Genomic DNA, 27,746 nt, shown 5'->3' with positions numbered 1-27,746 from the left:
GAGTCACATGCATTTCTGTTGACTTGCATGGAAATTCCCCACATAATCAGATGGAAATTGTTTTCCTGGTTGCCCTGAGCGACCAGAAATCTGGTTTCATTGGTTTAAGGGACTATAGTTGTCAAAAGAATAATCAAGGCTTTTGCCTTGATTTAATTGAAGAAAATCTACTTTTGACAAGAATAGGGATAAAGTTTATAAATATTATTTATTAATCTTTAAAACTTCAATTTGAATCATGATGCTTTAAAGTGCAGTAAAAACCACTTGAGACTCATTTGCATGGAAAATGGGGACACCTTTGGTATAATTTCTTACCAAATCATAAGCCAAAATGCAGAATGCAACAACAACAAAGAGTCAGCGGAATGCACATGCAGAAAAAAATTAAATTACGCATAGAAAATGAACCATGTTTAAATCTCTGCTACTGTCTAATAAAACTAAAGAAGTCTTTCAGTGCATTTTAATAATTCAATTTCAATTCCCAGGACACCAAATGTATGCATTTGTCCTGTCCCAGTACTAGAACATCCAAAATATATTGATATGGCTGTATTAAAAATAGGCCAAACCAATGCACACATTTGTGTGGGTTCTGCAGGGCTGGACTGGATACACTAATGTGTCGTCATACACAACGTACAGTAACAACTACTGGTCAACATAATCTCGGTGAAACCTGTAAACTGCTCACGGCTCTACAACACAAACACTTTTCAATACAGTAAAAATAAAAAAATATACACATCTAGTGTTAAAAAGCAGCCCTATCCATCACTTTGTCAGCACAGAAGGGAACCAAACATTAAATGTGTTCAACATCATCTGCTGCATTTAGATTAAAATGACTTTGGGTGATTCGTACTGACGGCTTAGTTAAAACACACCTGGAATACAGGTAGTAATGAACCGTTTTAAATATTCATTCAGGATTTAAGTCCAGGAAACAGATATGAGCATTTCTCTCATGTTTAATAAGGCAGGGCTGGAATGAGAACATCTCTTTTCTCTGGCTTGCTGCCCTAGGAAGGGAACGTAGACTACACTAAAACCAAAACGTCTGTCAGTAATCAATATACTGTAATCATAATATTATAGTATAAGTTAGTCAAAGCTTTTCTTGTATATTACAATTTATGACCACGTCTCCACTTTAACTCATCTCTAAGCCAAGTTTTATACAAATTGTTAGAAATTTCACTAATAAATAATTGATTTCAATATTAAAAAGAGATCCCAACCCCCAAACCCAGAGATTAATTTCAGACGTATACAGCATTCATATCTTGAAAACACAACCACTCACAGAAACATAGCATCCGGTTCAATGTTTCACCCCAAAATCAAAAGAAAATAAATTATACGTTGCAAAAAGAAAGTCTATTTATCAACATTATTTGTATTGTGAGATTGAGACAAATAAGCACACTCCCCCTCCTAAATTCTCTTTAATTTAATGTGAAGGGGAAAACAACAGACACAATTTTTTAAAACGTTGCATAAATTAAATTCAGTATAACAAATACTATCATAATGTAAATATACTTACAGCTGTACTGAAAATAAAGTACATTTTCTTTACAAATTACAATAGGGTGACAATATTTTTAGGCAGGTTTTTTAAATTGTCATTACGGTAAATTACGTAATGGTCCTAAAATAAAACCAAAAGAGTTATTTTTGGTTATGCAATTTCTATGCAGTTTTTAAGATGTTCAAGTTTTGCTCTTTAATCAAATCTCTGAGAATTCTTTTGATTATGGGGTGAAATACAACCTGAACATTTCTTAACAGCTTTCATAAGATTCAAACACAGTTGTACACAAAGACACACTCCTTTCAGCAGGAAAGATCTAAGACTTTTTCTACCCCGACGACCACCTTTTGTTCCTCCTCTCGCCCTGCAAACATATTATTGTGAACTCTCTTACCTCTAGCTGGCACACAGCTGAGAGTTCTAGGGCTGGGCAGACTGGCATTTTCACCATGAGCTTGTTACCACACACACACACACACACACACACCTTAAGGCAGGCCAAGTGAGCCACCTTTCGCTGTCAGCAGCTTTCGCACTACCCTCTTGTAATTCTGTCTGAATTCATACACAGAATATTCTGTATGATGTTCTACCAAAAGTACAAAATGCTCTGATGGAGCACCGGAGGCCTGTTGAACACCGTAGGATCAGGTTTTAAATGATATCCTGTTCAGATGTGGTAAAAAGTGTCCACTCCCTCCCTACTAAGTGTAGGGCGGTACACAAGAGGACACAAGAAACGCCATTCATGTCTGCAATGAACCTGCGGTGATACAGGTTAAAGGGCGAGTGCTTTTGTGCCAGCCAATCTGACATTTTTCTAAATCTGTGGGCTGGTGTTTGCGTGTGTGTATGTTCAGTCCAGCTTCTCCAGAACAGAGGGCACGTAGACTAGGCTGAGCTCATTACCAAAGTCACAGACTATGGCGGCATTGTCCAGAACCAGAAGCTGCCTGACGCTCTGACCTTCGCTACTCTGTCCCAAGTACACCGTCTGCAGCAGGTCTCCGTAGTTCAGGTCCCAAAATGACACGCAACCTTGTCCTCCTGTCACCAGCAGGCTTTCAGAGATCACCCCCAGACTGGCCCCACACCCCACCTCCTGAAACAGAGAGAGAAGAGAGAAATACATGAGATGTTGCTATTTTTATCTTTGTAATAATCATAATATGCCGATTTTGTTGACCAAATCATGCAGTCCTCACTCTCAAAATCACACACCTGTTGTATGGAGTACAGCTTTATGCCTGTGCTACGGTCCCAAATGCAAATGAGGTCATCCAACCCACTGCTAATGATACAGGAAGTTGTGCAAACCAATGAGGTGACATCACCACGGTGACCGTACACGTGGCTCACTCGGCTGCCTGTTAGGACGTCCCACACGCAGATGGCCCCGTCTTGGCCCCCACTGGCTAGAACCATGGTCTATAACACAGCACATTTTAGATGAACAAAAATATCTCTGTATGCAACATGCGATTTGCACGTTTAATTATTTGCGCAATTTAAGTTTCTGTGCATTTTATTTGCAAGAATCTATCTATCTATCTATCTATCTATCTATCTATCTATCTATCTATCTATCTATCTATCTATCTATCTATCTATCTATCTATCTATCTGTCTATCTATCTGTCTATCTATCTGTCTGTCTGTCTGTCTGTCTGTCTGTCTGTTCAGTTAATTCACAGTATTTGAAATGAGAGATATGAATGAATGGCAGTATTTGTGTATGTGTGTGATCTAGTGATGTGATTCTGACCTGGTCTATGTAGATGGCAGTTATACCACCTGAGTGGCCCTGCAGGGTGAAGAGGCAACAAGAATCCTCCAAACGATACACCTATAAAAGAAAAATACTAAATAAACACCAAACTAAAGCACGAGTTAACTGTAGGGCTGCACAAAATCTGTGCCCACAGGAAGCTCTGCTGAAGACTGAACAAATCATTCACAGAAGCACCACAGATCATCCTTACATGTTTACTAAACATGCTGTATCTAATAATGTTTTCAGTAACCAGAGCATTGTGTTCTCTGCTATATTTAACATGTTTTACCATTTTTAAAACCATTCCACAAACTGTTCTTTATGTAATGTGTGTGTCATGCGTCCCTTACTCTGACTGTATGGTCCTGGCTGCCGGTGACGACCCTGCCGGCGGCTGCTTTGAGCACAGTGATGGGTTTCTGGTGGGCACACTGCACTGAGCGGGTCAGCTGACAGCTGATCACATCCTCGCTGCTGTAACAGGGGGAGGGGGGCAGACTGCCTCGGCCTGGGGGTCCTGACACACAAAACCAGGTAAAATGTCTCTTCACGTTAGACCTTCACTTTCCCCTTTGAGTAACAGTTTATCTTCCTATTTTTAGGGTTTGAAGATTTAAAAAAAAAATATTTTATACAAATCACAAAGAAAAAAAAAAAAGTTTACCTGTAAAAAATTAGTACAAACAGAAAAATTTATCTTCACTATATAAAAAAAATCACCTCCAAGACTTTATCTGCGTGACAATTCCAGGCCTAGAAAGTACACTATATTCCCTCATTTTTCCATGTTTTACAAGACTGTGGGAACACTGTATTTTAATAAGCTTTTTTGAATATTTTGACAACTCACCGCGATATTGAAGCAACCCGAGAGGCTTGTTGATCTCCACAGTGAAAAAATCCAGTGAGCCATTTAAACGGGCCGCCACAATTCTGCAATTGAAAATATCCCCGTTACCAGGAAACCATGAGTTGAGTGGTTGTGTCTGTCTGTGAGCTTCAGGTTGTTGTGAACGCACCTGTTGTTAAGAAAAGCCAAGGCAGTGATTCCAGATAATCCATCTTCATTACAGCATCGTAATGATCCTTCTACCGCATCCCACAGCTGACAGGAAAAAGAGAAACAGGAAATGAGGAGGACAGGTTAATAACATTGATGGTTCAAGATGTTCTCCATATAAAAGCCCTCTCTTTCTCTCACCTCCAGTTTGCCGCTGCTGCGGCCCGTGGCAATGAGGTTGCCCCTTAGCTCCATGGCCCATACTGAGCTGTCCCAGTCGCCACTGCTCTGCGAGGGGAGCTCTGGTGGTAAGACAGGCTGGTCCCCAAGGCTACGTCGCCTTTGCTGAGAAGCTGGAGGAGAAAGGGGGAAGGCCAGTGTTGGCGAGGGCTCATGCTCCTGGTACGCTTTCTCCACCAGTCCCCCAAAGTCAAAGCCAGAGCTGCTGACCACAGCATGAGATGGGGGCAGAGTCCCAAAGTTAGTGTCGATGAGAGGGGTGAGGTCTGGCTGGTCCCCAAACAGTGCAGGGTGTGCAGGGGTGGTCCTCCTCCTTATTGGAAAAATATCTACATCTGGCCCTCCCATAGCTCCGCCTGGTTCCCGAAAGTCTGCTCCCAGGAAGCCGTCGGCCTCACAAGCACTTATGTGATCCCAGCCGTCACGATGCTCCCAACAACCACTGCTGCTGCTGCTCCTGCGCAGACTTACAGTAGATACACACACATAACATATACATTTTGTTTTACATGTAATATTATAAACAATAAATAATATTATACATATAAACATTATCCATATATAAACATAAAGGCCTGTCAGTGAGATTATTTTGAAGAAATTGATTCATGAAGAAAACGCATTCATTATGCATGCGTTTAAAACTGATCAAAAGTGACAGTAAAGACATGTATAATGTTTTAAATGAATTTTATTTCAAATAATGCTGTTCTTTTGAACTTTCTATTTATCAAAAGAATTTAAAGAAATAATGTATCACTGTTGCAAAAAAATATTAAAGCTGCAGTCCGTAGCTTTTTCCCTTTTTGTCGCCATCTCTGTTCGAAATCTGTAACTGCAGTGATTCGCGGAATTATCATCTTTACGTGGGTTGTAAATCGGCATGAAACAGCGCGGATGAACACAGTGTTTTGAGGCGAGTGCTGCTGTGTGGATACTGTCATTCAGAATCACAGATTCATTTTTGAAAGCTTGACCAACATAAGAATTTTCACCGGAAAATGTCTTCTGAACAAGTAAGTAACATCCATTTTTGTTCTGATCAACTAAGGGGGGAAAAGCATTCGACATGACAAGTGATCGTTAGATTTAATCAGCGCGATTTACAGCAACCGTGCAAATCATAGCCTACTTTGTTCTCAAATTGTTCATGTTAACAACATCAGCATTGCGTGACTAACGTTATTTAATGTGTTTTATGATTAACGTTACCTGTGTAGTTCAGAATTCATATTCTCCATAATAGCTAACGTTAAACGAGAAAGGCACAACAAAGGAAACTCCATAACTGTGTGAATTAAGAAAACGTACCGTTACACGATTGAACTATTGAAATGTCTTACTTGTTCAGCAGAAAAAGCTGTCTCTTCTTCCGTTTCGAACCCCTTCGGGAGTTCACGCACCTTTCAAAAGCCCCACCGATGTGTATCCTTGTGTTCGCATGAGACGGTTTCTTTCTCTTTCCACCTTAAATCCGAAGTACGAAGTCTTTTGGGTTTTATAACTGGTTAATCTCCAGTTGACACTGAGGATTGTTGTCTGGATCCGCCATAAGTTTAATTATGTAAAGTGCTGCGAGAAAAGCCTATACATCTAAACATCTCGTCACGCGCAGTATAGCCGGCTAGCCGAAACTCCTTTTTTATGTGTACAGGTGTGACGTAATGACGCAAAGACATGCTCGAATTTCCCGCGAAAACCCACCAGTACCACTGGAATTAAAATCATTATTACAAGCTAACCGTTTTGAATCTAGCTATGGCAAGCAGATAGTTTTGAACACTGGCTGAAGATGTTTTTTTTTTAATAATAATTTGGATTATTTTTAACTTAAAAAAAGTTACGGACAGCAGCTTTAAACAGCACTATTTTCCTCATTGACAATATTAAAAAATGTTTCCTGAGCACCAAATCAGCATATTTGAATGATTTCTGAAGGATCATGTGACACTGAAGACTGGAGTAATGATGCTTTGCACTACAGGAATAAATGACATTTTTAAATGGACTAAATCTATCTCTCTATCTATTGGTATCTATATTAGGGAAAAGTTTATGCATTTCCTTACCCATTGTTGGGTATAACAGTAAGACAGTCTCCTGTCTGTGCGTCCCACACACGGATCTGTCCCGCCAGGCAACAGCTGGCCAGCAGCATGCCATCACTAGCCAGACACTCAATGTCCTGAGGAGAGGTGCCAAAGGTAGTTTTACATATCTCACAGTTCCTTCATAGAAGAAACGTCATTGCATGTTGACTCGACTCTCACCATGCTGTGGCCTCTCAGCAGCAGAGGGGAAATTTCGCTGATGGGCGGAGAGTAACCGTACTCATCGCAGGGCAGGTCTCCACGGCGACGGCGACCATGGGGCACCCCGTTCTGCCCGTAGTTACGAGGGCAAAGGACACGATACAAACAGAAGAGTAAGAGCACTAACACCACACCGGCGAAAAGTCCAAGAGCTGCCACCCTGTACAAACACACATTATAATAAATGATGTTAAAACAGAATAATAAAAATGATAGTACAAAACTACCTATTGGTCCAAATAATGCAAGATGGGGGAGTGTTTAAGAAACCTGTCATTTATTTTTTCCCAAATCTGTTTGGTACCATACTCCCCCAGAAATTACACACTTCAATGAATGAATGGGTCACTGTAAAACAAGTCTCTCTTGAAATTCCAGTTCATCCTCCTCCACAAAGAGGAAATCAAAGGTAAGCATTACATGCAGAAAGTTGGACTACATCTAAGCATATGCTCACATTCTTGATCAGTCCTCACAGGGTAAATGCAGCACAGAAAACAAAGGGAACCCAGGCAGGGGGCCAAGAGAAGCATTAGTGGGAGGGGCCATATTTTAGAGCAAACTGACCTACATCCATCTGATGTGTATCTAACAACCATAACAGCCTCATAGATAGGAGCGAGGCCTTTGAACAATGACCTTGAACACCACATTCAGAGTGTGTTTGTTTGTGAATGAGAAAGACTATTGTTTGTCTCTGCAGTTACATATTTGGACCTCCAGCGTGTGCTAGCATGAGATATGAATGAGAGCGCATAGTTAACAGTTTTTTTTTCCCCATGTATATCTGAAGAATGTGTTTGTGTGTTTAGAAGAATATTTTGGCCATGACGTTTGTTCACAGAAAAACCACAAAGGAAAGGGTTAGTACATGCTTTCCGAGAAAAGTCATTGAGCAACTTACAGATTAACAATGAATGACTACTGTCTGATCTAAATACAGGTCCTTCTCAAAAAATTAGCATATTGTGATAAAGTTCATTATTTTCCATAATGTAATGATAAAAATTAAACTTTCATATATTTTAGATTCATTGCACACCAACTGAAATATTTCTGGTCTTTTATTGTTTTAATACTGATGATTTTGGCATACAGCTCATGAAAACCCCAAATTCCTGTCTCAAAAAATTAGCATATCATGAAAAGGGTCTCTAAACGAGCTATTAACCTAATCATCTGAATCAACTAATTAACTCTAAACACCTGCAAAAGATTCCTGAGGCTTTTAAAAACTCCCAGCCTGTTTCATTACTCAAAACCGCAATCATGGGTAAGACTGCCGACCTGACTGCTGTCCAGAAGGCCATCATTGACACCCTTATGCAAGAGGGTAAGACAGAAAGAAATTTCTGAACAAATAGGCTGTGTTCCCAGAGTGCTGTATCAAGGCACCTCAGTGGGAAGGAAAAAGTGTGGCAAAAAACGCTGCACAACGAGAAGAGGTGACCGGACCCTGAGGAAGATTGTGGAGAAGGACCGATTCCAGACCTTGGGGGACCTGCGGAAGCAGTGGACTGAGTCTGGAGTAGAAACATCCAGAGCCACCGTGCACAGGCGTGTGCAGGAAATGGGCTCCAGGTGCCGCATTCCCCAGGTCAAGCCACTTTTGAACCAGAAACAGCGGCAGAAGCGCCTGACCTGGGCTACAGAGAAGCAGCACTGGATTGTTGCTTAGTTTTGCATGTCATTCGGAAATCAAGGTGCCAGAGTCTGGAGGAAGACTGGGGAGAAGGAAATGCCAAAATGCCTGAAGTCCAGTGTCAAGTACCCACAGTCAGTGATGGTCTGGGGTGCCATGTCAGCTGCTGGTGTTGGTGCACTGTGTTTTATCAAGGGCAGGGTCAATGCAGCTAGCTATCAGGAGATTTTGGAGTACTTCATGCTTCCATCTGCTGAAAAGCTTTATGGAGATGAAGATTTCATTTTTCAGCACGACCTGGCACCTGCTCACAGTGCCAAAACCACTGGTAAATGGTTTACTGACCATGGTATTACTGTGCTCAATTGGCCTGCCAGCTCTCCTGACCTGAACCCCATAGAGAATCTGTGGGATATTGTGAAGAGAAAGTTGAGAGACGCAAGACCCAACACTCTGGATGAGCTTAAGGCCGCTATTGAAGCATCCTGGGCCTCCATAACACCTCAGCAGTGCCACAGGCTGATTGCCTCCATGCCACACCGCATTGAAGCAGTCATTTCTGCAAAAGGATTCCCGACCAAGTATTGACTATTGAGTGCATAACTGAACATAATTATTTGAAGGTTGACTTTTTTTTTTGTATTAAAAACACTTATTTTATTGGTCGGATGAAATATGCTAATTTTTTGAGACAGGAATTTTGGCTTTTCATGAGCTGTATGCCATCATCAGTATTAAAACAATAAAAGACCTGAAATATTTCAGTTGGTGTGCAATGAATCTAAAATATATGAAAGTTAAATTTTTATCATTACATTATGGAAAATAATGAACTTTATCACAATATGCAAATTTTTTGAGAAGGACCTGTATATATACAGTTGAAACTCGAAAAATTAAAATGTAAAGCTAATATATTATATAGACTCATTACATGCAAAGTGAGATATTTCAAGCTTTGTTTGTTATAATTTTGATGATTGTGGCTTACAGCTATGAAAACCTTTTCACAATATTCTAATTTTGAATTTGGGGTTTTCATAAGCTGTAAGCCATAATCATTAAAATCATAACAAATAAAGGCTTGAAATATCTCACTTTGCATGTAATGAGTCAATATAATAAATTAGTTTCACCTTTTAAGTTGAATTACTGAAATAAATGAACTTTTGCACGATATTCAAATTTTTCGAGTTTTACCTGTATAACAAGGTGAAAAAAAAACCCAAATCCTTTCTGATCCTTACGGCCCTCTGGTGAACACCCAAATAGTGTAGGAGTTTTTTAAAGTTCTTTGAAAGAGCCAAAAAGCTATTTTTTGTTTGTTTCATCTGTCCATAGAACGTTTGAAAAGTAACTGACACTACTGGAATTTCAAACGGGATGAGTTCTATGGTCAGATAAGCTTTTTTGGCAGCAAACACTTAAGATGGGTTTGGCGCACACAGGGATAAAAAAGTACGCCATGTGTAAAATTAAATACTCTGCTGTATCTTTAATGCTGTGGGCCTAACTTTCTGCCAGAGGTCCTGGACATCTTGTTCAGATACATGGCATCATGGATTCGATCAAATACCAACAGATTAAAAAAATCAAAACCTGACAGCCTGTGCTAGAAATCTTATAACGGGCCATGTTTGGATCTTCCAACAGGATAGTGATCCAAAAACAAACATCAAAATCAAAACAAAAATGGGTCACTGAACACAAAACCAAGCATCTGCAATGGCCATCCCAGTCCATGACCTGAACCCTATAGAAAATGAGTGGGCTGAACTGAAGAGAAGCAGCGCCAACATGGATCTGGGACTCTGAAGGATCTGGAGAGATTCTGTATGGAGGAATGGTCTCTGATCTCTTGTCAGGTTCTCCAAACTCATCAGGCATTATAGGAGAAGACTCAGAGCTGTTATCTTGGGAAAAGGAGGTTGCAAAAAGTATTTAATAAAAGGGGGAAAATAATTGTTCTCAACATGTTTTGGAGAAAAACAAAATTTTCATAATTTGACCCATAATTTTTTTATTAAATAAAATCCTTCAAAAGTTTGGGGTCAGTACAAAAGTGACAGTGAAGACATTTGTAATGTTACAAAAAATATATATTTCAAATGAATGCTGTTCTTTTGAACATTCTATTCATATTGGAACCCTACCCATATTCTAAACCTAAAAAATATTCTAAATTCTGAAAAAAAAATGCATCACAGTTTCCACAAAAATATTGAGCAGCACAACAGTCCAACATAGATAAAAAGAAATGTTACTTCAGCAGCAAATCAGCATATTAGAATTATTTCTAAAGAATCATGTGACACTGAAGACTGGAGTAATGGCTGCTGAAGATTGCCATCACCATAATAAATTACATTCCCTTTCATTCAGTGTGTAATATAGCTGTTTGTGAATGTAAACTTTCTGAAAAGTTTTAAAGTCGAAAGTGTACGATATATAAAGTTATTGTCTCCCAAAAGAAAGAATCGACTCTGAACCGCCTAAACAAGTCGTTTGTAATTCGCATCTCACTGCGTGAATTATTCATTCCAGTGTCTGTTTAGCTTTAAAACACGAGCTCTGCAATATTCTGTGATTGTTTCTGAAGAGCGCAAGCCCTCATGGATCGCGCCGTGTGAAATACAGACAGAACGTAACGTCAAAACATCCCACCGCTGTATGTCCAGATGATACGCAAACTACGTTTCTCTGCTGGATAAAGCAAAGCAGCATCTCCCTAGTTAGGTTTGATGGATGCAAATTGTAATCAAGGTAAAGACAATTGCAGTGATGTACAGGAGTTGTACAGTAAGCATGTGCGAGTCCGATCTTATTAATGCACTCAACCTACTGATCGCAAATTGTATTTATGCACAGACACATTTCAGTACATTCACATTGTTTCCACACACATTTTAGGACAATGTTTTTATCTGTCATGTGTACGTTGCTGTGTTTAGTAATTCTGAATGGATCCGTGTACAGTAGTAGACAAACGCAGTCAGGTCAAGGTGGTTGGTTTAGGGATTTTTTTGGCATCTCTATGTGATCCTGTTCACTATCGCAACTTGACATGTCTAAAACGTAAACTAGCTCTTTGCTGTTGCACTGTACAGAAACTGTATACAGAATTCTGAAAAGTTTTGTTCAGTAATGATTTTTTAAAATTCCTAAACTTGTGAACGAGTTACACTAATAAAAGCAGGTATTATGGTATATGGCCAAATAGCTGAAGTGAGACACTGACTTGTAGAGCGTGAAGTCTGTCTGCAGATCGGAGGTCTTGATGCTGGGAGGAGGAGCATGGTGTGTATCCTGGGGGTGACGTGTGTCTATGGCTTCTTGTGGGCTGAGATGGAGCGTGACGGGGATGACTGGAAGAATGCTGATGTACCTGAGGGAATCAGAGAGGAAAATAAGTATGTTACACACAGATAAACTGAGATGATAAGAGAGGGCCTGAACTCTATTAATTATCATGAGGTGAGAAAGTAGCACACCTCTTTGCAAGAGTGATATTGTAATAGCTAAAGAGTGAGGGCCAGTGACGGAAGGAAAGCCGCCTCCATAGCTCCTCATCCTCAGGGCCCCAAGTAATCTGGGGACTGGAGACAGGGGCAACTCCTGGGCGGGCTGCTCGGTGGCCCTGGGATTGGTTCTCGGGTAGAGGGGTGGGTTCAGGGGCAGGGAGCACGCTCAGTGTGCTGGTTGGGTCTCCACCAGGAAATACTGGAGCCACGCCCAGGTGAGGAGGAAGCCCCGCCTCCCCAAGAGTGCTCTGCTCTGACACCTGGGCAGCAAGGAAAGTCCTCAGACCAGCAGGGTCCGTGTAGACCAAGATCCCAATCCAGATAACAGTGCCAACCTATTAAATAAATAAACAACACATTTAGATAACATAAAAATGCTAAAATAACTTTATTCATTTAATTTAATTACCATTCAAAAGTTTGGGGTCTGTAAGATGTTTTGTTTCTGAAAAGAAGCCTCTTATGCTCACCAAGAATGATAAAAAAATACAGTAAAACAGTAATTTTGTGTAATATTTAGGGCTGCACCCAACTACAGATCTTTCTAGTCGACTAGAAGTCATTCATTTAAGCCATTAGTCGATTAATATTTATTTATATTTTATTTTGTTTATATTCATTTAATTACTAAAAATATATACTGGGGGGAATTTATAATTAAACTATTTTTGTCGGCAGCAAAGATGAAGTTGACGATGCTGACTCTTTATCTCCGTAGTATAGTAGAGTTTGAGACAAATACACTTTTCATTGTTTTTGATTTGAATTGTTTTAAAACAATAGTTTAAAAGCAGATATTTCAAGCTTTCTATAGATATATTTCTCATGTCTTTGAGGCAAGTCGCATCCGTGGAGTTTCGGTTAACTTTTGTGACGCATTTCAGAAAATGCATCCTGTTTGTTGTCTTTATTTTACAAAAGCACAACGTTTTGTTATTATTGTGAGTTTACACAAATAAAAGTAGACCTTTTACAGGGTACATTTGAATTATGTATTACTCTGTATGACCAAAAATGTTGGAGTATTTTTAGTTGTTTCTGCTGTTATCAGGAAATAAATGCAAGTGATCGTGCTGGCGCCTCCATGTCATGCAGTAAGCGCGCTAATACTTTATCTTCCACACTCCGCATAAACACTTGGGTATGTGCCTAATAATAACGCGCATTTATCAACGCAGAATGTTACAATGCACCATTAAAGTGAGTAATTTTTACCATGATAATCCGTTGTGCCAGGCGAGTACGGGCTAAGAAATAAACCACCCTGAGCCTCTTGGGCAAGCGCAGGTTCCGGAATGCAGGAGCCTGCAGGGTGATCGTGTGGGGAGAGGGGCGGGGCGGCGGAGGTGTCTCTCGTGGACGTAAAGGGCCCGGTTTAGGTGGAGGCATCCCCGCTTCGGCCGGGAGACGCCTGTTCAGGTCAGCCAACTATATGTGTGAAAACATGAGAAGACAGTTTGGAGAGCTGACACGATAAAATTGAACAATAAGGTCAAGACACTCAGATGAAGCAATGAATGATTAATGTATTTCTCAGGGAATTGTAAAAGCAACTTTCCAGAATGTTCCATGTCTGGGTGGTTCTCACCTCCATGCGGCGGATGTCAATAGACAGCACAGTGGTGAAGAAAAACATCTGGAGGAAGAAATCGGACACCAGACCGACCACAGCGAACAGACAGAACTCCTACATACATAAGAAAAAGAAGCAAAGGTTGTTTGCAATCAGCAAATGTAGGACTACCACCAAAAACAAGTCATATACTTGTTATTTAGAAGAGCTTCACCTGAATTGCTGGTACAAATGTGAAGTATCCAATGAGGATGATGCACAGTTCAGTGGCCATATTCTTCATGATAGACCAGCTCTCATTGCTTAGACCTTAAGGGAGAACCAACATTTTTTTAAAATATACAGACCTACATTTAATTTGGTCTAATTTTAACATGCCATACTTTCTATGAAATATTTAATGGGAAAAAAGATGAGATGATAAATCACTACACTGAATGGGCTTTACTTATATTCAAAACAACTAGGAGAGAAAAATTCAGTGTACATATTGTAACAGTGATGACATCATCTCTGACCTTGAGCAATACGCAGCTTGACTTCAAGGTCAACAGGCGTTGACACAACAGATTTGGTGAGGACAAGGACATTCTCCAAACCAATTACCACCACAAGGTAAGGAAAGATTTCCCTGAAAAACAGCAGCAGATAAAAGTAATAAACCTTTGAAAATCTATTAAAACTAACCAGAAAGTAAAATTATAATTAAAATTATTTAAATAATGTTTGATGTGAAAAAAATACACCAATGTATAACAAATTGAATGTGTGCAACGTCACAAGCTAATTATTGAACAGATGAAAAAAAAGTTGAACATTATTTACCCTAACAATTTATTCTAAGAAAATAATTGCTGTTAGCTAAAGACTTGACCTTCCGCAGCCATGTTGTATCTAGGATCAACAAGGTGTACGCATGTGGCCCAGATAGTGTCTATGGATTGACTGTAGCCTGGTGAACTAAGCCAAATTTGTTTGGAAGGCTTAAGCTCACACCACTGTGATTGTATGTCCATACATGTAACCTTATAGGCTGGCGGAAAACTATGCCTGCCCACTCAAACACTTCCTGACAATGAAATTCCACTAAATCACTGCCGTTATTATCGACAATTGGTTATACATCAACCTGCTCAAAGATCAAAAGTGAAAATTTAATTCCTGAGCGATTAAGTAAATAGCAGCCCAGTGATATGAATCATTCTAGTGGTTTATGAATGAAGGTGTGTTTTGGCTGAACTCCTACCCTCCGTTCAGCGTGGGCGTCAGGCCAAACAAGGTGCAGAGTCCCACAGACATGAGCAGAGAGCTGAGAACCGTCACAACAGCAGCCAGCGCCAAGCCCCATTTGGACTTAACCATGTCGATCTTTCCTGTAAAGTAAGGAAGAAGGATCAAACGAGTGCAATAAGAATTATTTTAACCAAAAGCATTTTATGAGAATGAACTCATTGAGCTTTTGAACATCCATGTAAAATCCTGCTGGAATGTGGGTATGCAGACATGAATTCGTGATGCTCAACGTGCTGTTCTGGGGATAATCGCCATGCCAGACTGAAACACCTTTTGGTCGAAAGCTCAGTCAGAAACCAAACAGCTATGCTAATCTGAAAGCTTTCTGCTGCCAACTCACTGCTGAGTCCTGGCAATATGGCCAATTTCAACACTCTGTCATATTACTTCTGTAGGGTTACAAATTTATTGAAATGTTTAATTTAGATTCCAATACTATAGTATATAAACTGAGAAAGTTTATTAGTGTGACTTTTGGAACTAAGGTAAATTGTGTCACAAACCTGCCTGTTCCTGTCTGTCCTGATCTCTCTATTGTAAGTTAAATTGATCAGAGCACTGAGACTAGCACCTTTTGTCATTGAATGGTCTGGCTGATTAGATTGGTTTCTATGCATTCAAATCACAATGTTATGCTGATTGGATTAGGATTGGTAACACTCTCAGTCTAAGGGCAGGTTCCTAAACCTGTATACCTCATTTACATGCTTTGTTTCAGAGTGTCTCCACCTCTATGTAACCCCTCCCCCTTGAAAGGTATATCAACTACAATGTATATTCCTTAGTCAGACTTGGGTGAGATTTCGATGACTATAGCGCTGTAAGACTTGACAAATGATTGCAGCTACCCACAGCTTGTGTTCTCAATAAAGAATCCTGCTGAAGATACCACAAAGTCTCCTGGTCTTCGCGTCTGAGTTTCCTACACTTTAACAACAAAGTTCACAACACTTCCTAATATCAAAGCTGTTAAAATTACTGAAAATTTATAAAAATTCATTCACAATGTGTGCATACACATTCACTATTATTCTCATGCTGAAAATATAATATATTGATTATGCCTATGGTGGTTACGGCCATGCCTAATTTTATTAGAGATATATGAGCCATCCATAGAGATCTGGAGAATGCCAGAAAACTATGAATAATGTTTCTGGCGAGTACTAAGTCCACAATGATTCTGATCAATTGTGCCATTCCCATGAAGTACAATAACAAGAATGGACACAAATCAAGGCTCAACAATAAGGATTTTTGACTGCTTGTCTGGTTGGACTTATTTTAGTTGCTTGTTCTAGAAATAATTAAAAATAAAAGGCAGGAATTCATATTTACACTTTTGTTGGAAAACAATGGCATAAGATGCAAATCATACCAATTTGTTTGATGCATCCAATAATAGCACGTCACAGCAGAATTTATAACAATGATGTTCAATATGTTGCAAAAAAAAAAAAAGCCAAATGTTTTCAGGGGCAAAAAAAAGAGACCAGTGCATATAATTATGATTATATAATTATAATTTCTGTCAAGTGGCCCGAAACTCACTTACACTGAAATGTTGATCCGTGCAAATATTACAATCTAAATGCACATCAAATACTGAAAATATGAGGCCCAATAAATACACATTTCTGGAATCTTCTACAAGCCTGTTAACAGAATATCATCAATTGTCCTAAAATCAATGAGACACAGTGATACTCTCTGTTCTAACTCAGCATGTACAATTGTAACAAATTACGTTCAACCATGTAGACACCAAACTTTTTGACAGGTAGTGTATGTTCCAGAATAAAGTAAAGCAAATAAAACTCTTTCTCCAAATAACAGGAAAAACAATGACAGAGAAGATAGGTAGAGATGACGCTTACGGGTGGAGAAGTAGATATAAGCAAAGAGGATGATATAGGTGGTGACAAGAGGGATGAGCTCAGCGATGCCAATCTCTTCTTTGAAATGAACGTGCACCATGTGGTCTTCACGCAGAGTCGAGTTCGCTGAAGGATGAAGCTGTTTCAGACGGGCTCGGAGACTAGCTACAAACCTGTTCAGAAACACACACAACCAAAAGGAAACAATGCTTTTAGAAACAATGCAAACATTATTAGAACTAGATGATCTAGATTAGAAGATCTAGAAAATTCAATGCTTGTCTTAGCAAATAAAATAATAATTTGAAATACTACAAAAGGTTGACCTTGCATCATAGGAGCTTAGAGCAATTGTGATGGTGTATGTCACCACTCTCTTCCTGCCGTACAGGCTTACACCCGTCTGCTTCCCCGGGACACCAAAGAGTAAGTCTGAAAATCACACAGTAAAAATGGGGTGAGCGCACAGACCCTAAATAAAGTTTGAATTCAGGCCAGAATTAATTTGTATTTAAGCAGCTTCCTGCCTCTCAGAGTGGCTGAAGTATGAAGGCCTTTGGGTTCATGTTGGTGGACTGTCTTCAGGAGGTCTGGATCTGCATCAAACAGGTCACGCCGATTCTGCCAATAGTTGCCAGGGGATACCAGCAGGCAGCCGTGCTCTGGAAGGACCGCCTGCATGCGCCGCAACCCTGGCAACAGGTCCGTCACCTGCAAGCACAGCGCCTCCAAACTTCTAAGAAGAGAGAAGTGAGGAAAACAGGAAAGAATGAGGTTGAGAAATGTGTGGTCAAAATTAGTCAAGATGTCAAAAAAGTCAGGCTGGAAAGCTTTGACCTGTCCGTGTAAACATGGTTTCTGATCTCCTCCAGAAGACTGAAAACACGCCCAAGGGGAGAGCGGAACACGTCCACAGGAACCAGACTGTTGTCCCATGGCGAGACCGCTGCCTTGACCAACACCTGCTGTATGTAAGCCACCGGAGGACCCCGATACTGCAAGAAGAATTGATCAATTTAATGTGTCCTTGCTAAATAAAAGTATTAATTTCTTTAAAAATAAATCTTAATGACCCCAAACTTTAACGGTAGTGTATATAAGAGTTGTCACGATACTGGAATTTCTAACTTCGATATGATACTTTGAAAAATATCGATATTCGATACCATGGGGAAAACCGGCATAACATACATTTTTATTATCTCATAATTTTTTGATAATTTGGGTAATTTTGCTGCAATTCAGTAGCTTACATAGCACAAGGTGGTTTTATTTTGAACTCTGAACTAAATTTACAAAAAAAGACAAGTAAACAGTCAGTAATAATATAAGAACAAATACACAATATGCATTTTCTTTCTCAACTATTTACATTCCAAAACTGACTGTTTGTTTACACCTGAATACTCGCCAAGATGGACATTGTGACACACTTTTGTGTGCATTTGACCTTTTAAGTGCAATAAGCTACAAAAAAGAACTAAATTAAGGACTGCTAAGCTGTTTGAGAGGCGGCTTTATGTGCCCGCCACTTATATAGATCAGTGGTGCGTGTGCTTTTGGCGTGAGTGCAAAACCTGCGAAAATGAGTAAAATTATGCGCAATACCCGCAACCCCCCGCCAAAATTCAGGACCTGGCTTAACACCAACACTATTTAACCGGAGTGAATGAGACGAGTGAGTGACAGGAGGCAGATGTGTGTCAAACTGTCAATTAGCAGTCAGAGAGAAGAGAGAGTGAGAACGAGCAGCTGGTATCTGTGCATCGATACTGCAGAAAAGGAGCATTGTAATCATTTATACACACACACACACACATATATATATATATATATATATATATATAAAGAAACATCAATATTTTTGACAACACTAGTCTATATTGTTGTATATCAAACAAGCATTTCATGTTACCCAATCAGGGCGCTCCGACAGATCGCCCTGAGACTCATGGGATGGGACCAAGTAATCTCGTATTCCAGTGGTGAACTCGACAGGCCCTGTTCCTGGCAGAGGCAGCTTCAGCAGAGGGTAACTGTAAAAGAAAGCATGATTACAGAATAACAAATCAATCTCTATTACCAACGTCAAGCTGCATTCCTCACAGACAAGGCATCTCCAAACAGAAGGCTGGCTTTCTCTTATGACACAGAGCCCCTGTACCACAAATCATGTTTGAATGAAAAGGGCAATAATAATGCATTTCTTAGTCTTATAGCATTCACTCAGTCACACAAAGGTGGAGCAGAAGAAGAACGTAGCAAAAATGCACCAGGAGGGAACACAGATCAATGTAATTTGTCATTTGCAATATCCTCAGGCTAGCAAACTTTCAGAAGGATAAGGTTACAAAAAGTAGATAACTATCGCTATACTTTCTAGGAAAAAGTGATTGCACAAGAGAGCGCGCAATACTGTCTGCAGTACAAACACTGAGGTGCTGGTAAACCCTCCAGAAGGACTATCTGAGCAGTCCCTACTTCTCATAAAAGAAACATCTGTCACTCCCCTTAAATAGGTCTTGAATGCCCTGAAAATCCCCCACCCAAAACAGCAGTGTTTTAAAGAGAGGAGCACAGGCTGATGGGAATAAGGTTTAAAACACATGACACTGTTGACATCTGTTGTGCAAACTACAATACATGAGTGTCCTTTCCTAAACAGGCCTCAACCTCTTTTCATGGCTTTTCATTGAAGAACTGTTTTCTCAAATCAAACAAAATATTTCTTTCAGGTGAGCTGCAGGCTTGTGATTGCACCAGGGTAGATGGGTTCATTATATTTGCATCCACATCAATCCACAATTAACGTTCTGTTCATTATAAATGTGTTTTTATCATCAGTCAGCTGGAAAAAATAGTTACGCAAGTGATTCCAATTAAATCATTTATCTGTCATTATTGTTTACTTCTATATTCTCACAGAATTAGAACGATTATTCAAGTCGGCATGAAATGAAAATGCACTGCATTTCATTTGACTTTAGTCCAGTTAAACCCAACCCCTGAACAATCGCATTCATTTTTGAGTGCAACACCCACATCCCAAAATCGCAAACAACCGATGGATAGAACCAAGTCTCCTACATTTTTCCTGTTCCAATAATCTACAAGCCTCGGATGTACGTCACAAAAGGAAAAAAAAAATCTGTCGCTAAATCCATTTTATTATTATTTATTAAAACTTTAAACTGTAGTTATAGACCCAGGTGTGAACGGGCCTTTACAATAAAACTAGTGTATAAGAACTGTGCAAAGAGTTACATATAATTTTACAACAACTCCATATACAGCCAGTAAACGCAGCAACTGAGTGAAAACATCAATTTTATGAAATTATCTTTTTTACAGTAAACTTTAAGAATTACACCAACTGTTGAAGACATAAATATACAATTTATGCTCAGACAGGACCATCTTACTTATAATCACTGCAAATAACACTTGTGTTGTGATTATAAGGACAAATTAATAAAACCTCTTTAGATTTAAGAAATACAATCTTCACATTCTGCTTTTAAACCCTCGGGAATGCCTTGCCTCTTAGAAGATGTCCATCAGTAAGTGCATTACTGTACAAACAAACTGAAGGACAAATCAATATAATTTTGTGTCATAATCCATAATCAGCAGTGCTTAAATTGTGTTTACTTTAGAATATTCCTTTAATATTTGTCTTAAGGCTAAGCTATTCTGTAACTGCCCGGTACCTTCGCTTCTCCAGCTCAGAAAGAACTTGGGCATCTGTAGTGACAAGTAGTTGCCATTTTCACAAAGCTTACTTCTGTTCCTTCAGACAGCTGGAGACACTGGAATGTACTCAGAGAGAAACGTTCACACACTCACTCTTTTTCACATGGATTTTGTCCTTTATCCAAAGCGTCAGAGATTTAATTCACATTTTGCTGACAGGCAAAAAGAGAAGGCATGAGAAAAAAACGTTTTCTCCTGCTCAGTGCTCCACTTTTGTGTTTGTGCTACACACAGTTATCTTGGCACGATCTTGCTTTCGAATCAAACTGTGCAAAAACAACCGACCAATAGCCAGCTTCATTCGATTGTGACCCTCTCTCACCTGAAAACATCCCACCCACAGCTCTTTTTCCTGACCCACAGAAGAACTTCAACATTGTCAAAGGCCATCAGAGCTGTGGCCTAGTGGTCACCTGATTAGTTCACATCTCTATCACAATATTTCCCAAACCCATTACTTCCTGATCTTATCAAAAATCATGAAGGATTCATCAGACTCACCAGCAGGTCAGGATGCTGGCAGAGGTGAAGAGAATGATGGGAACCGGGTAGGAGGCGCATAGCAGGCCGTGCCGGTAGAAGGCGGCCGAGATGTTCTGCCGAAGCCGCTCTCTCACCGTCATCCTGGCGGGAGGGGTCAGCTGATGGCCATCGAGTCTGCGTGTGCGGCCAGGGCGAGGGCACCGGCGGGCATCCAGGGATCTGGGCAAACACAGCATGTAACTAAATGTGGACCTCATTTATTGTTTAGTAAAGTGATTTCAGTAGGACAAAATGGATGAGCTTTCATCTTGCTGATAAAAACAAAATGCTTTTTAGAGCAGTTGATGCATATTAAAAGCATTATCTATCTTATATCGTTCTTATGCAGCCACAGAGAATTATGGGAAATTTGCAACAGGCCTGTCGCTTGATAAACTGGCTATACGAGATGCGATTTAAAATAAAAGCTTTTTAGTACACAAAAATTCACATTCACTGCCAACATTCCCAATTAAAACATAATTATGATTCTGATTTGGCACAAGGCATCAAATGATACATAAACCCAAGCAGTAGGACTTTACAATAAGGTTTGATTAATTTAACATTAGTTAATAAATTAGATATTTCAATTTATTTTTTTACAGAATGTATTAATCTGGGTTAATGTATAAATACAATATTGATCATTGCTACTACTTCATGTTTGTTCATAAAACATTAATGTAAAAAAACACAACCTAAAACTTAGCATATGTTCACTACAAACGTTTGGGGTCAGTACGTTGTTTTTTGTTTCTGAAAGAAATACTTTTATTCAGCAAGTTGATCACTAATTGATCACAAGTGGCAGTAAAGACATTTATAATGTTACAAAAGTTTTCGAACAAATGCTGTTCTTTTGAATGTTCTATTCATCAAAAAAAGAAGATTTTTTTCCTATTTTCCACAAAAATATTACTACCGTAATATTATATAGAAACACAGAGACAGCACTAAATCAGCATATTAGAATGATTTCTGAAGGATCATGTGACACCGAAGACCGGAGTGATGATGATGCTGAAAATTTTGCTACCAATCCCAAACATTTTTCTCTGCTTACAGCAAGCTAGAAGGTCATTCTTCTGTTAAAATCTGTTCAAATGAACCCTTTGCCCACAGAGGTGGATTCTGGACTTTTAAACTCTGACACCAGAGGGTTCAAGGGTTATACTAGTGGTCTATGGCTTACAAAGAGCTCTTTTCTGTCAATGGTGCCCCTGTGACTACACCACAGAGCAGAAACATTCCTCCCAGGAATTTACCTCCAGAGTGCCTACCGTTCATGCATGATTTCTATAAATATTACATTAAACATGATGCCACATACAACCTCACAGAGATGCTACACATATACTACTCAAGAGTGTGGGGAACTTGCATTAAGACATGATGCAAGAGATTTCATAAACAACGGACTGAGAAAGAGAACTTTACCAATTATATCAATGCAATGCTCTCTTTTTAAAAGATCCAAGTGCCTCTTTTCTGTCAAACCCGCAGATATTACAACTTAAGCTGAGTTCAGAAAATTTCACCAAAAGGATCAGACTTCTTTGAAACTGAAACATTTGTAAAAAATTTCTTTACTGGATTTCGCTGTAACAGTGCTGCTTGATTGGTGGTGCGTTCACGTGCTATGGTAATTACGGTAAATACCAAAAGCCGACATGGAAAATGCACATGAACACCCCCTCATGTGGTATTTTCCACTGGGCAACTCGTAGAATATTTTGATGCACGAGTTGCCGAGATGAGATTACCTTTTGACCTTTTCAAAATGGCGGAGAGCAACGCAAGAGTTGTGAATGGTAAAAATATGTACTATTCATGATCTAGAAAATATACAGCATATTATTTACCGTTTGAGTTTTGATAAATAATTTTCTTGCTGTAGCAGATGACTTAAGCAATCTAAACTAGTTTTAGCTAAATAACAGTTCTCTATCTCCATCTTTTTACCACATTACAACAACAAAAGCACTTGAACGCAACACACTGGTAAATACCAGTTCACAAGTGGAAAATATCATATTTTCCATAGCACGTGAACGCACCATAAGATCGGCTCGCGCTGCATTGGTCCAAACAGCCATACAAAACGAGTAGTTAAGTTTCGTTCAGCTTACATTACAATTGCAAATTTGATGTTGGGCAATGTTGTGGTCACGCCAGCTTCTCTTGAATTACGAGCGCGCTTGCGACACGCCTACATTTCAAATAACTAAATTTTGGTCGGCAGGAAAAATGGAACAACGATTTTTCGGTTTAAAAATGTGTAACGTTACCGAAAACCGACCCGAAAGCCTCGTAACGTTGGGCAACTTCGGTCCTGGAGGGCCACAGTACAGAGTTTAGCTTCAACCCTAATCAAACACACCTGAACAAGCTAATCAAGGTCTTCAGGAATACTAGAAAGTTACAGGCAGGTGATTTTTTCAGGGTTGGAGCTAAACTCTGTAGGACCTATGTGTAGGACAGTGCAGAGCCATAAAGAGAAAGAGTTGCGACACGCTTTGATGTCGCCGCGACGGCTGTCACGTGGTTCATGTAAGCCCCATTAGTTCCAAAACATACGCGGGCTGTCATGTTCTTCTATGGACAGACAGCAGCGATTGGATTATTAAACGGTAAATATAAAATAAAACACACACCCAAGTACTTTTTAAGCTGTTATTGTATTTTGTTAATATCAGTTTTGCATTTGGAGAGGCAGGGTGACAACTTAGATAAGTTTTAGGCTATTTTTTTGGAGGGAAAAGCTTAGTGTTCATGTTCGCATGGGTAGTACGTTAGCACTGGCTTTAGCGGCTCTAACTTAACTTTTCCATGTCATTCATCTGATGATGGACGTCTCATATTTATTTTAGCACAACTGGGCTGTATTAGGCTATTGATTCCCGTGATCTTGCTTATAAATTCCGATTCAGCCATTAGCCTACCTTCGTGATCACGCAAAGAGGTCTGCAGTCCGTTCAGAACTCCAACCAACACAAAATATAAATAATTACGCTGTGCATGTACAAATGAATGATTTAGGAGGGAAATAGACTGCCCCCATAACGTAGAAAGCAACGACTATATACAGCAATGTTCGGTAAATATTCAACCGAAAAATATTCTTCATAAAATTAAACCGGAGAGATAGTTAATGAGTGAATTAACTATGTTCCTAAATACATATAAGCACATGCATAAGCCTCCCTAACCCATTTAAATAAATGAATTGTGTTTGTGTGTGTATATAATATTATATATAGGTTATATATATATATATATATATACATATAAAATATTATTAAAAATATTATATATTATATACATCAGGTTACCAGTTAGCTAACGTTAGTGAAGTGTTGGTCACGTAAGCTATCGCTGCAATTAACCTATTATCTTCCAATAAACATTTACTAAAACTGGCTACATTAAATATAACTACAGACTAGATTCACGAGAGGTCGGCTTATGTGTGTAAAAGTAAAAAAATACAGTAATTTCATTAATTTACCAGCGAACGTACTTCTGAAGCACTGAAAATGAATGGGGTTCAATGGAGAAACTATCAGTGTTTGGAACTATTGGCTGCTCCACGACACGCGTTACTTCCGCATTCCAAAGTTCCTATGGCGGTCTATGGGAGTGTCGCAACTCTTTCTCTCTATGGCTCTGGGACAGTGGCCCTCCAGGACCGAAGTTGCCCATCCCTGCTCGTACCGAACGGTTCAATACGAATACGTGTATCGTAACGTTACACCCCTAGTGTAAATGATTTAAAAGGTAATTAAACCCCTGGTCAGAGCCTGACTCCACCCACTGGCAATATTTGAAAAATGCTGAAAAAATCAGTAGCACCTCAATGCAGTACATAAGATCCACGGGGAGGAGTCAGATCAAGAACCAAGGGGTGGAGATGGGTAGGATTAGGGGTGGGTTTAGGGATTAGGGGTGTGTTTAGGGATCAGGGGGCGGAGCTGGGTAGGTTTAGGTATATGTAAGGTGGGAGGAGTTGGATCTGGATCCGACTCCTCCCCGTGGATTTCATGTTCTGCAGTGAGGACCATCTCGAAAAAATGGACAGACCCCAGCGGAGATAGAGGGGACGAACCGAGGGCGGGGCTGAGCGGGGGGGACGTGCACCTGAGACCCGCAGTGAAAGCTGCTGTCAGACTCTATAGGAGAGTGACGCAAGTAGCTTTGCAACCGAGCGGTCATTTGAAGTCGAGGACTTTTAAGGACCTTAACCTGAAGTGGAGGAGGGTGAATTGTCTGTGGACACAGGGCCATATCAATTCGAGCCGCTGGCTCAAACTGCGGTCTTAACTCCCGCATCGCGATCGGCATCTGATGAGTTTTGTCGAGTTGATGTCAATAGCGCGCGCTCTCTGTCATATTGATATTTTGCCGCTATGTGAAAAAATCCAGCAAAATGCGCCGGCGCGTTTGTCGACCCCAGAGCATTACCTTTAGCCTAACCATAAATTGTGGTTAAAATATACATGATCACTCACATCAAGACGCCGCTGCGCGGTGGTGGAGTCCATGCAGGAGGAGCAGTGTTTGGCACTGAGTCGCTTTTCAGCGCGAGCTGTGTGGAGAAGCCCATTTCCAACTCTACTGCATTACCATCCTGACCACTGTACTAAATACAGATAAATCTACGCTAACTTGAAGCTATCTTAACTGTACTACGCTACTAACTAACTAGGCTACACAAAATAATCTAAATAACTATATAAATCCTATGCTAAATAGATGCTAAAATACTCTATCCTGATCGTTTTCAATACTCGTAATTCCAACTCTTGACTCGCAGTGGTTTTGACGAAACAAGATGGTTTTTATACTGCCAAGGGCGTGGTAGCTCGTGCCAAGGGCGTGGTGAGCTGAAATATTGTAGAATTAAAACACTTTATACCCAAATGTCAAAAAAGTTACTCGAATCAATGATCAACACTAATAAAGCCCAATTCTTCTTACAGATCATTAACTAAACAAAGTTGGTTTATGGTTTAGTCATCCTTTAATTTGATCAACCCTACCTAGGGAAACAGCCATATAATGTCTTATTATTATTCTAATTTAATTTTTATTAAATTAAGGATTTTAAATAAAAAAAATCCGGACAAGCAACTTTTTTACTCGGACAAGTGAATGACAAATTTAATTGTCCAAAGGACAAGCACATGAAAAGGATTGATGTCGAGCCCTGATATATACGGTATACATACACACACACATTTGAGAGACATGAGAATGAGTAAATGATGATAGAATTATTCTCATTTATCCAAGTTTAAAAAGTCTCTTTCCCATTCCAGCACATAGGTTTGAGTCTCAACAGAGACACAGAGTCTCTTTCTCTTCATTTGTGTTCTGAAGATGAACGAAAGTCTTACAGGTTTGGAACGACAAAGGGTGAGTAATTAATGACAGAATTTTCATTTTGGGGTGAGAAGTTAAGGAAAACAGAACTTAACCAGCGATTCCTGTGACAGTCAAACTCGATATTTTTGCAAATCATTGCTGAAGTTAACCAGCGATTCCTGTCAAGCTCATATTTGTGCAAAATTGTTGGTCAAAACACATCCTGAAGAAACATATAATTGTTTATTATTTATAACCAAAACATAATGATGATATAAAGTGACTATTTCCAAAACATCTCATAGATACTTAAAGTCGAAATTAAACACATTAATATAAACACAATAACAATCAAATTAGCATCAAATCCATTTGCACTAACACAACAAAAACTGCGATTTTTGCAGGTTTGCCGTTTAACAAATTAACATGCTTACAAAGCAATACTTTGGTGCAGGTGTACGAGACGGTAACACCATGGTACCTGCTACTGAATGGTTTACATTACTTGTAACTTCACAGAATAGGTAGTAGTACGTTTATGGTAGGTAACGTTAGTGCACAAACTACGCACTACATTGTAATAATAAAATGTGCGGTGCTCAGGATGATGTAATTCCCACGTTTCTTCTGCCTTTATTGTCAGTCAATTAAACTGTACATTAACTTAGCTGAGCTGAGATCAGTCTAACAGAGCTAAGTTAAAGCTATCAGTCGCTGAACAACGTTAACTACAGTTTTGCATGAACTGCGTTAATGCCCTTTAACAGTATCAGATAATATTTATTATCTTTGTCTTTTGCGAGGAGATAAACCTGATACACGGTTCCATGATATTAACTTTAGCCAAACGGCTAACGCTTTAGCATTAGCAACAGTTCATGTATAAAGCACCTGGCTGCTAGTTAAATAGTATTGACTAGTTTGACGTACATATACATTAAACAGAATAAATTAGCTTATACATTTTATCCCCTCAATGTGGCGGCAAGCTATACACATTTATCTAGGAACCGCTTTGACAGCATGTTACTGGACGAGCTAACAGTAATACTAGTGAACACTTCCAACACTAAGGGCCTGCCATGCTTCTAATTTAGCAACATAAGCACACAAACAAACAAAAACAGCGTTCAAAACATCGCTTACCCTAATGACAGGTTATACCCTTCCTCTCCGAGGGCTTGTTTTAACGGTGAGTCGCTGCTGTTCAGTTCCTGCAGGCAGGTGGCTGTAAGTCTCTACTGTTCTGCCTGCATCATGTCAGCTACAGTAAGCCACTACTATGCAACATGACCCCTCAACTTCAACCTCCAACAGAGCAAAACTAAA

At 39.6% G+C, this 27,746-nt stretch overlaps 1 protein-coding gene and 1 long non-coding RNA gene across 2 annotated transcripts; both read right to left on the bottom strand.

Moving 5' to 3' along the window:
- Positions 1-470: 470 nt before the first annotated feature.
- On the bottom strand, positions 471-1,686 carry LOC130089773 (uncharacterized). The gene is made up of 2 exons (XR_008807601.1): positions 1,639-1,686; positions 471-1,554 (listed from the first exon to the last, which is right to left on the bottom strand). It is a non-coding gene; the product is annotated as an uncharacterized LOC130089773 (long non-coding RNA).
- Positions 1,687-1,717: 31 nt separating this feature from the next.
- Positions 1,718-27,718, bottom strand: scap (SREBF chaperone). Its single transcript, XM_056257294.1, has 23 exons — positions 27,564-27,718; positions 21,027-21,227; positions 18,688-18,808; positions 17,610-17,767; positions 17,300-17,508; positions 17,099-17,204; positions 16,773-16,945; positions 14,849-14,975; positions 14,121-14,233; positions 13,817-13,911; positions 13,618-13,716; positions 13,245-13,457; positions 12,000-12,364; positions 11,747-11,893; positions 6,825-7,026; positions 6,624-6,739; positions 4,516-5,020; positions 4,334-4,419; positions 4,165-4,247; positions 3,665-3,831; positions 3,306-3,386; positions 2,762-2,968; positions 1,718-2,642 (listed from the first exon to the last, which is right to left on the bottom strand). Exons 2-23 carry the CDS (start codon positions 21,146-21,148, stop codon positions 2,397-2,399), a joined length of 3,741 nt encoding a protein of 1,246 aa, XP_056113269.1. The 5' UTR covers positions 21,149-21,227; positions 27,564-27,718; the 3' UTR covers positions 1,718-2,396.
- Positions 27,719-27,746: the final 28 nt, after the last annotated feature.

Source organism: Rhinichthys klamathensis, unplaced genomic scaffold (genome assembly GCF_029890125.1).
Source record: "Rhinichthys klamathensis goyatoka isolate OS25496 unplaced genomic scaffold, OSU_Roscu_1.1 h1tg000006l_1, whole genome shotgun sequence".
Taxonomy (NCBI): domain Eukaryota; kingdom Metazoa; phylum Chordata; class Actinopteri; order Cypriniformes; family Leuciscidae; genus Rhinichthys; species Rhinichthys klamathensis.
This window is presented reverse-complemented; position numbering and strand designations above follow the sequence as displayed.